Source organism: Cyprinodon variegatus, unplaced genomic scaffold (genome assembly GCF_000732505.1).
Source record: "Cyprinodon variegatus isolate N-32 unplaced genomic scaffold, C_variegatus-1.0 Scaffold310, whole genome shotgun sequence".
Classification (NCBI taxonomy): Eukaryota; Metazoa; Chordata; class Actinopteri; order Cyprinodontiformes; family Cyprinodontidae; genus Cyprinodon; species Cyprinodon variegatus.
The window spans coordinates 552,457-563,047 of record NW_015150763.1 but is presented as its reverse complement, the minus strand read 5'-3'; the positions used below and the strand labels follow the sequence as shown (position 1 = coordinate 563,047).

Here is a 10,591-nt window from a genome sequence, read left to right as displayed (position 1 = left end):
TCACACCTATGGTGACCAGATTTGGGTTTCTGAAAAGGAGGCAGCTGGGGTTGCTGACTGGCTCGGACCGGGAACCCCGGTGGCAGGGGATAGAGTAACCAACCCGACCTGGTGACGGTAGACCTTCCCCCGTCTGCCAGGTAAGGCAGGCGGGGGAAGGTCGGACCGAACCCGACCTTCACCGGTTCGGGTTCGGTCCGAGGGGATTTCAAAATCGTCAGGGATTTTGGTTGACTACAGTGCAGCAGAACCGAGCCGTCAGCTCCAGAGCTGGGGACAGAGCGACCAAACCCGATCCGGTGACGGTAGCCTGGACACCGGTGCCCCCAAGCAGGTTCGGTCGCTCTGTCCCCAGGAAAAATAGGACGTCTGGTCATCGCACCTAAAGTAGCAAGAGCGTGCTGCTTCATTTTTGAAAATTGTACAAGTTTAGTCTGACGTGAGGCTGAAGCATATTTGTTGCTCTGGCTGGTCAGGCGGAGTTACCCTATCCTTTCTTTGCCTGTAACGATAGCAGCTATATTTGCTGTGATCAGTGGGTAAAAAGTAGTTTGAATCTATTTTGAAGGGAGAAAGTCCACCTGAAAACATTGTCAGTGCAGTCAGTTCATCCAGAATACCATCCTGCCTTCAAATACTGTTTCTGTCGGAGCCGATCAGACCCCCGTACACCTATAAATCACATTCCTCTTTGCAGTTTGCCGCAGTGGCTGAAAGGCCATGTCCATAATCCAAACTGCAGGCACCAGTATAATAAAAGCGAACATGTTTTGCCAGAGGATTTCTGTATTTTAATTTAATTTAGGCGTTAATAAACTATTTCAGAGGAGTGATGATAGCGCTCTGCATCAACAGTGGTTCCCGTCTCCCTGCCAGCAGCTGCTCCTGTTGCTGTAGACGTGCTGCAGACAGCATGCACATTCATGTGTTATAAAGGTGTGGTTTCGAGGGGTCCAAAGGGAGAGGCATGGTTGTGTAGCTTTTTTCCAAGATCTCCCACTGCACCTTTAAGCAGACGAGTTTTACAACTTCAAATTTGCCTCCTCTCCCACATTCCACTAAGTCTATGGCGACACACTTATAGTAGTGCAGAGAACCTAAGAGGAAGAGGAGCCGAAAATCTAATTGTTCTTAAGGCCTTATAGAAGCTTGACCTAGCCCTATATTATTTTATTTATTTTCTTTTTAACGAATATCTAGTTGAATTTTTGTTCATGCATAACTTTGAAAAAGTTGATGGTCTCTTATAACTTATTACTGAAAACTAAAGACAAGAACTGTTTTTATTTCATTTTCAATAGATAGACAGATATTTATATTACTTTTAATATTCCTTTAATCCTAGAGTCATAAAAAGATGAAAATGCACACTAAAGGAACAAAGATTACTAATTTATCAGTTTTATGAATTATGAGAGGGATGACTGTGTCATAATTTTTTACTTTTAGTAGTACTACTATTTAATAATAGTAGTATTTTTTGTTTATGTTACAGCATTCACTTTTACTAAAACTCCAAGCTTTACGTGAGTCAAATGATTATTTTCCTATATTGATCAAAAATAATTCACATGAAGGACAGAAGGTATCAACTCATGAGAGTGATATTGTGAGGTGGTTGTCATAATCATTATATACGTTACTCTTTTTGTCTCAGATCTTAACATTTTTTTTATTCTCTTTGCTTCTCTATTTTCTATTCTCTTTTTCATTTATTAAAACACCAGCACCCTCAGAGTTGATAACTCAACAAACTCTCGGTTAAACATCAGTTTCCTGAAAGCATATTTTTCTTCTGACATGACAATACCAAGCATTATGAAGACACAGATAAAGGCGTAGAGGCGTTTATTGCATGGGCAGTGGTACATGAAGGGAGTTAAGTTGATCTAGATGGTAACATATCCTTCAGGAGTTGCTCCTTTTGTTTTCTGCAAGCCCCAAGTTATGAGGAGGTTTTGGAGGAGGAGATCACTTTGCCATCTTTAATCTCCTCTGTGACCACAATGACCTTTTTCACTGTGGTGCTTTCTGAGCCCCCGATGCTGCAAAGACAGAAAAATACAGAGTTAATAATGAATATCACTATGATCAGTTATTTATTGATAAAAAAGGTATTTTTCTTTATTAAATTACCTGGCCTCTCCATCCAGCAGCCTCCTGTATTCTGCAATCTCCATCTCCAATCGTGTCTTGATGTCTAGCAGCATCTTATACTCGTGGCTTTGTGATTCTATATCGGCACGCAGATTGGTTAGCTGTTGCTCAAGAGATGTCACCTGCATCTGAAGCCCTTGGAGCTTCATAGAGTACCGGGCCTCTGTTTCAGCCAAAGTGCCTTCCAGACCCGCTTTCTGAGGAGAGGAGGGGTAAGGGGTGGATGCATAAATGCAGCAGAAAAACATTCTGTGTATGGGAACAGAAGTACAGCCCAGATGAAATGACTTACCATGCTGTGTTGTGACTGTAACTCGATTTCCAGGCCTTGTAATGTGCGACGGAGCTCAGAGATCTCTGACTTAGACGTCTGCAGAACTTCTGTGTGCTGGACCACCTCTTTGTTAAGTTCCTCCGTCTGCAGCAGATGTGTTGAAATGTCATAGACGAAAAACATATCAAACTTTTACACAACTTTTTCAACAAAAAGCCAAGTCTCACCTTTGAGTCGAACCAGGACTGGAGTTCTCTCTGGTTCTTTGCGGTCACACCTTCATACTGCTCACGGATCTCAGCCATAATTTTGGACAGGTCTACTTGCGGTTTTGCATCCACCTCTACATTGATCTGACCACTCATCTGGTTCCTCATAGCTTCCATTTCCTGTACAATAATAGGGCATGATTTGTTTAGTTGTGTTTTTCTGTATTTTATGAAACATTTGAGACAGCTTATGGATCTAAACTTTACTGTTCTCTCCCCACCTCTAAATGATTCTTCTTAAGGAAGACCAGTTCTTCCCTGAGACCCTCTATCTGCATCTCCAAGTCAGATCTGGATAATGTCAGCTGATCCAGAACTCTCTTCAACTCCGCAATGTCTGCCTCCACTGATGTGCGCATGCCAAGCTCATTTTCATACCTGTAGGGCAGTAAAAAGTGTTTCATCATTGATTTGCTACTTCCAAGTGAATGAGCATATCAAGTATTAAACCCCTCTTACTTGGTTTTAAAGTCATCTGCTGCCAACTTTGCATTCTCCTGGGCCAAGAAGATGCCTCCATTAACAGAAATAGCATCCTGGATCTGTAGGAAGAAGATGCAGCTCTTAACATTGACTGCAAGGAATCACACAGTGTTTTTCCAATGCATGCATGGAAAATAGCAACTCACCTTTCCCTGGAGGTCGGCAATGGTAGCGTAGTATGCTGAGTAGTCCCGGGCAGAAGGGCCAGTTTTGCTTTCCAAGTACTGTCGGATCTTCAGCTCCAGCTCAGCATTGGCACTCTCCAGTTTGCGCACCTTCTCAAGATAAGAGGCCAGACGATCGTTCAAGTTCTGCATGGTGGCTTTCTCATTCGCTCCAACGTGGAGGTCCACTCCTCCACCAGCCCCGAAACCTGCACCCCCTCCCATCCCATAACTTCCACCTCCAGCACCAAACCCAGAGCTGGAAACAGAGATCCTTGATCCGCTTCCACCTGCACCACCATAAACACTAGAGGCATACTGCCTTTGTACCCGGCCTCCGCCCAGGCTTCCACCACCAAGGTTTCTCCCTGAGTAAGAGCTGGACATGCTGATTCTTGATAGGTTGCTCATTGTTGGAGCTGCTCAGTAGGTCTGCCTGCTTTGGAGTGAAGAGATGGCTGAGATGTACAGCTCTGCTGCCCCCCTCTTTTTATGCTGCACACAGCTGCTACCAGTGTGGGCGGAGCGATGCCGAATGCCTGAGGTGAACATGATCTAAAATGGGTGCAGAGTCCCACCCTTCAAAAACACTGACTTCAGTCTCTTTAAGTAACTTCGTAGGAGAGCAAAAATGATATTTTCTTCAATCCCTGTGGTAAAATTGCAAACAAGCACACAACATAAACTTGTGCTGTTTTTCTAAAAAAAAAACAATGTTTCTGTGAAAACCTTATTGTATCTGAAACAGGCTGAGTAGAACAGCCGCACCCATTACTGTTTGTTCAGTTTCACCTCGGACAGGCTTTAAATCCTGCCAAGATTATCTCAGGTTAAGTCACCTCTTTTGATTTACTGCCATAGTTAATATGCGGGTCACCCATAGCCAACCTAACCTGTTTCGTTACCAGGACAACAATCAGAACAAACACAAAGATGGATGAGGTGGACTTTATATGACATATTTTCCAACTGCTAAAAAAGAAACTTTCCTTCAAAATCTTGTGCAAATCTTATTTTTCAGTCCTTTTGTTTAGCAACAGCCTGAAGTCATTTTTTCTTCTTACATCTCTTTTTGGCTCCATTAACCACTTGGCTTAGCACAGAGCCGACTGCAGAGTTAAATCCTGGCATGTACATAAGCTGAAAGAGAACAAGCTCTTGCCTGTTTGCTTCTTTCCATCCTGCGCTCTTTCAGAATGCCCCCTCCAGAAGTGTTGGCTTAAGCGTGTCACATAAAACCTTTGGAAATGATTATTCAAGTTTCAAAAAGGTAAGAGTTTGAAAAGGTATCACCAATAACTATTTCACTCTAGTTCGGAATTAATGACAGAAAAGGTAACAGGTTTGTCACCAATATATGTTTTTGTTTTTATGTTTTATATTTTTCATTGCCTCCATTTAACAGATGTCTGTTGCTAAATGTGCATACACACACTTTCTTTTTAGCTGCTGCTTCTGATTTTAAGGTTCCACACTCGACTCCTCTCTGCTAAACAGGAAACAGATGTCAGGGACACTGAGCAGTACGAGTGTGCAGTTATATTGCAGGGAAGACACAACAGGATTTCAGACCAATAAAGCATGGCATACTTATATATACCTTCCTGCACAGCAAATTGTCCTGCATCGCGGTATATTTTGCAACAACATAAATGCTTTGGCAAAAGTAAAGTTAAGCCCCTTAAAGCCACTTTGGTATAACCTGTAAATAATTACACATATAAAACTCTGGTCTAATAAAGACACCAGAGAGGAGAAATAGTGACATCACCACACAGATGTCCTTAAACAACAACTTAACAGCACTACAATATTTCACCAAGTGATATACTGTGGCTCTTGATAGATTTAAAACTGTTTTCAAACATTAGCTGGAAATACAGAAAGGCTCAGAATTATTCATATATTGGCCAGATAAATCTTTCATGTTATGTTTTTAATATACCATCAATTGTCTCCTAGGGCTGCAGCCATTGGTAGCACTAATGCCTTGCAGCAAAGATGTTCTGAGTTTGAATTCCATCAAGGTGTTATTCTGCACAGTTTCTATTGTCTGCCCGTGCATTGGTTTTCTCAGCTTCCTACCCCAGTTTAAAAAAATGGATGGTTTAGCAATCTTTCTATATTGCACTTTAGGCATTATTTTTGAGCAAGTATGGTGGTTTGTCTTTTGTGGCTCTGTGAGATCTGTTTTTAAGGAGGCCCTGGGCCAAAGGCAGCAAAAGTTATATCACAACAATAACATTTGCAGTTTAAGGAGGTCATCTCAAGTGCTGTTTGCCTTGTCTTAAAAGTGTTCAGTGTAATAAATCATATTAATTTCCAGTCTTTTTTGAAGAGTTTTTCATTTGATGGAGCAGAATAAATAAAAGCCATTTTTCCAAGTTCTGTTTGAGCAAATGGAACAGAAAGCAACAAATAAAGAGTAGGCGTCAACATTTCTCTGTGTGATTAAATTACAGATGTAGGAGGGCAATAGTCTGAGTATTGCCCAGCCTCCTGGTGGACATAGAAAGTCATCCCAAACGATGGGTGTATAGATGTTTCTCCTAAGTGGAAGTAATATTAAGGTATTTTAGAGACTGAGACAGAATCCTGACTTATATTGATAGAAAATATGTGGGGGAGCTTAGAGTTAAGGTGATGACAAGAAGGCCTTTCCTCTCTGAGAGTGTAAGGTAATTGCCAGGATTATTCATCAAAATTCGGGTGGAAAAATCCAAGTATCAGCGGTTTTCAGAACGGCAACAATAATACAACATACATATAGGTTTAATTTCCTACTACGGTGGAAACATTAGCTTTTAAATCCATCAATGGGGTGCAAATGTATTAAGCCTTCCAAGTTACATTTCTTAGACAGTACGTCTCCAAACTTCTCCTCCTCACAAGCTAAATCCTTACATAAATGCATGTTTTTAAATGACATTTTAACTTCAGACTTTAGTATTACTTTTTTCTGTCTTGTGTAGTTCTAGATTGATATCCAATTTTATTTCCATCCTGATGTAATATCATTACCTTTTTAAGCAATATTTACCTGTGCCTCTTAGTTGTTTTGTGCATATTCTTAATTTAGAAAGTAAATTTATATTAATTTTCTGTTCCCCTATATTCCTTTTAGGGGAGCTGGTGCAAGTATCCAGCAGTTCATCTCAGCACACCCCAAACCAGTCACAGGATGGAAAACTTCTAGTCTTCTGAAAATAGACAGCAATAGTATAATTCATATCAATTTATATGATAAAAACATGAATGAGTAAGTAGTAAAATGTGCATAGTAAAATTCAGTGTTGATCTGGCCTGACTGAGATGTTTCAAAGGTTGTTTCTCCTCAGGCAGTGAATTATCACCCAATGTATCTTTCACTGTGTTGCACATTTAAGACATACAAGAAATGTTTTAGAGCAGCTATAAGACATGCAAAGACAGGCTTTAGTGTTTGGCATTGATGAGAAGAAGAAGAACTATCTTGTTACTCAATTTTAAGCAACTGAAGGTCCCCTGCAGCAGCCATTTGGAAACAAGCATGTCTGCAGGCCATCCCTGCCTGTTCACTGTAAACTGTCTGTAGTTCTAGAATATTCATAACATGCTTTCCTATTTATATTGGCATCTCTTTGCAAGGATACTAGGTTTGTGATAAAGCTAAATCTGTGCCCAATAGGAGAAGGATTTCAAATGTAATACAACCCAGTTAAAAGTATTAAAGCTACATGAAAAACAATTTTATAAACTTATAACTAAAAAAACATAAAGTTTGACCAAGACCAACAACATATCAATTCCACATAAATACATTCTCATATAAGATGCATGTTCAAGAGCACTATCTTTAATCCATTTAATGTCTGTAATTGAAATGATCCTGAATAGTTTCAAAAAGCCAAGCCTACTTTCAGAAACAGAAATTGTTGACATGTCATTTCAGGACAGTACATTCACTCTTTAAGACATTTTTTTGCATGATGTAACCTGCACAAACGAATGAAAGAGGATAGCTCATGGCTCTGTTGTTGTTTTAAAAACCTTTGCAGTTTGTGGTTTTGCCTCAGGTAAGTAAACGGCATTATAACCCGATGAAATGACATCATCTCTGTACAAAATTCCAGTACTTAAACATCAACAGCCAGTAGGAAAGAAAATGTTACAAAAACAAATTGAATTTTTAGCATGCAATGTACAGACATGTTTCTGTAGTTTCATGCCCCAGACAGAGATAAACAAACTGACCTGATGTCCAACCATTGACTGCTGAGCTTTGTTATTATTCAATTTACCTCTCAAATCTTGTCCAATCTTCTTCTTTAATCAAAGATTCATTCAGACAAGTAACAAAATCAATCATCAAAATACATTATTACTGCAACCCAAAAAAACCACCAGAGTGGTACAAAGTGTACAAATCTTTCCCACAACACAACATGAACTCTTTTGGACCCTTTAAATCCCTTAGATTTGTGGAACTACACAAGAGCAAACAGGTGAAAATACTCACGTAAATAAAACTTAATACATTCATTCACCTGCTTTCTGTTTTGTTTATTTTGCTTTTATGTAAGAGATTTTTCTCATTTTAATGCTGTTGAATCCTGCGCACACTCACCTTTTATATAGTCATTGTGAAGGTATTGTATTTTTCTGAGTGCCGAGTGATTGATGGTATGTGTGGTGATAAACCAAGGTGTGGTTGTGGTTTCTGTGTGAACAGACTTTAAAAGGCTTGGTATTTGCACGCTCCTTTTAATGAATGAAGTAAGGAGCATTTCGTTTGCTAAGACAATCCAAACCTCACCACAGGTTATAATATATCTTTGACTTGCTAAGTGGATTATTACCGCACATAAGTTAGAGATGCAGCTGCGGTTAAAAAATATGCATAATTCCTTCTAACACATTTCCGGCCTTGCAAGCTCTAAGGATGATGCAAAAGTAAGTTGAGAAGGCTTTCTTAGTTTATCAAAACAACCCACATTCAATAAACTGTAGAGAAGAACAGTATGTCTGCAATGTGCAGAAACGTGATAGATATTCCCAGCATGCTTTTCTCTGGGTGTGGATCCACTCTGTGTATGCCAAATATAAAAAGCATTCAAATCTGTTGAAAAGGAAGGACCAAGTGCCAAGATGACTCACAGCTCAGTCAGGTAATTTTTTTGAAGTCCTCCCTTGTCTTTGTGTTTTGTTAGATGCCCTGTTTCCTGTAGTAGTTTCTTCCAATACCCTGTAGGGACTGACCACACCTTAGCCACACTTGCATGCAAAGGCTGCATTTATTTAAAAGATCTGGAAAGTTCCAGCTATCTGACAGAACTTATTTTTTCCTCAATTAGCAATTAAGTTTGTTATTTAAACCAAAAGCCCATGAGGCACCCGTAAAGGGGTCATAGGATGCAAAACCGAGTTTACATTGCCATAGATGAAAAATGATAGTTCAGTGGGTGAAATGAACGTACAGAGAAGTTCAAACCCCATCGACATCTCCTTTCTCTGCAAATCTCACAATTCTACTTTCACCATAAAACGGGCGAATCCAAACTAAGCTCCGAGTTGACATAAACTAGGGCATGTTGGACCGGAGCAAAAAGCCATGAGCCACCCTTCCTCAGCCGGAGGAGGGGGACAGGGGGCCGGTAAGCAAGGGGGGTAAAGCACGGGGCCGCCTGTATCAAGGCTACCGTCGCCGGGTAGGGTTCGGTTGCTCCGTCTCGCACTGGCTCCCTGCCCCCATCCACCGGGGTTCCCGGGTCAAGCCTGAAGCTGACTGCTTGGGTCGAATGGCTGGTATGTTTGGACAATGTGCTGCACTGTAGTCGACCAAAATCCCAGACATACTGCAGAAAAGGAGAACGTCGGGTCACCCTACCATATCAACAATTTCCATGTTTCAGTGAGTGAGTGCTTGTTACTATGATGTGTCTTTGCTCAGTAGCGCATTGTAAATCAACCAATCAGTGCACAGCTCATCTAAATATTCATGAGCTTACCATAAAAGGAAGAAAACCTGTTTCATTCTTAGGCTCTTAACCAGGCTTCCATTAGGGCTCATAGAACAGCAAAAATGCCATATTCAGCCCAACCAATGTTACACACACTATTCAGAGACCTTAAGGACTAGCACCAAATACAGTATATAATCGTTCTATGACCCCTTTAAACTCTTTAATTGTGTGGTGTTGTGGTAAGAAAAGAGATAACCCCCATCAAGCAGTGGAAAAATTTTGTTTCTTGAAGACCTTCACCCAAAACCCAAAACAAAATACTGTACTCCCATTGTGCTTCCCTCTATAATGGCTCTTCCAACACTGTTAGACAAGGAGGAAGCACTTTGAATTTGGACATGTTTAGCTAGTTAAACTAAAATTCTGGTTCATGTCCACTTTGGGACAGTTTATTTTTGTTGATGCAAACAATCACTTTAGGTTGTGGACCAAAACTAAAATGTTAAACTCAACTCTTCAAGAGGGTCTCAAAGCGGTTTGTCTAAACAAGCTGCTTCTGCAGAACTACAGGCTCATCCCAAACCTCGATCTTGAAAGATCTGTGTTTCAACAGTACAACATATTCGTAATGCAAGGTACACAACAGAGGGCAAATCAGCCAAACGGATATTCCCCAGGCTAAGTAGCCAGGGCATGATCAGCCAGAGGCATAGTTACAGGACCACACTGTCACAGCTCTCCCCCTCTTTTCACAAGCACATGCTTGTGCTCCACTAAGGCTGCCACACCCATTTAAGAAGCTGTGGAGAAAGTGAACAGTTTTGAACATGGGTCCTGCCAGCAATGCCAGAATGCGGCAAGGTGCACAACAGAGGACCCAGGCAGGATTCGATACCCAGACTCCTGGGCAAAAGTCATGTGCGCTGGAGGAACTGTTTAATTCTCCATGAAGGACAGGGGATGGGGTGGGGGGGATGTCTGTACATACATTCATTTCATAGCTAAATCCTCAATCAGGCTTGAAATCTTGGTGTATTTATAGACTCAGGCCTGTCAGAGGCCCATAAAGACAGTAGCAAAGTTGGTCTTCTATCACTTTGATAACTCCTGTATGCATCTGTAGTAGAATTGATTACTGCAATGGTGTCATCACAGCTGTCTAAGAAGTTGCTCAGACAGCAGCAGTTGATCCAGAATGTTGCTATCCACATCCTCGCTAAAACCAAGAAAGGGAAGCACATAACCTCAGTTCTAAAATCATTAAAGTGGCTCTTTGTAACTTGTTAGTCTATGAATCACTGA

General features: G+C 40.9%; 1 protein-coding gene across 1 annotated transcript; it reads right to left on the bottom strand.

Moving 5' to 3' along the window:
- Positions 1-1,833: 1,833 nt before the first annotated feature.
- LOC107090753 (keratin, type I cytoskeletal 13-like) lies at positions 1,834-3,805 on the bottom strand. Its single transcript, XM_015384313.1, has 7 exons — positions 3,330-3,805; positions 3,160-3,242; positions 2,922-3,078; positions 2,659-2,820; positions 2,450-2,575; positions 2,137-2,354; positions 1,834-2,045 (listed from the first exon to the last, which is right to left on the bottom strand). The coding sequence occupies exons 1-7, from the start codon at positions 3,756-3,758 to the stop codon at positions 1,946-1,948; spliced, it is 1,275 nt and encodes a 424-aa protein (XP_015239799.1). The 5' UTR covers positions 3,759-3,805; the 3' UTR covers positions 1,834-1,945.
- Positions 3,806-10,591: the final 6,786 nt, after the last annotated feature.

Bases quoted from the DNA above. Each gene is read 5' to 3' on its own strand.
- LOC107090753 (XM_015384313.1), bottom strand. From the start codon at position 3,758: ATGAGCAACCTATCAAGAATCAGCATGTCCAGCTCTTACTCAGGGAGA. The intron at 3,243-3,329 runs GTGAGTTGCTAT...TTCTTCCTACAG, and splicing joins TTGCCGACCTCCAGGGAAAG to ATCCAGGATGCTATTTCTGT. The intron at 2,576-2,658 runs GTGAGACTTGGC...CATCTGCTGCAG, and splicing joins AGTCCTGGTTCGACTCAAAG to ACGGAGGAACTTAACAAAGA.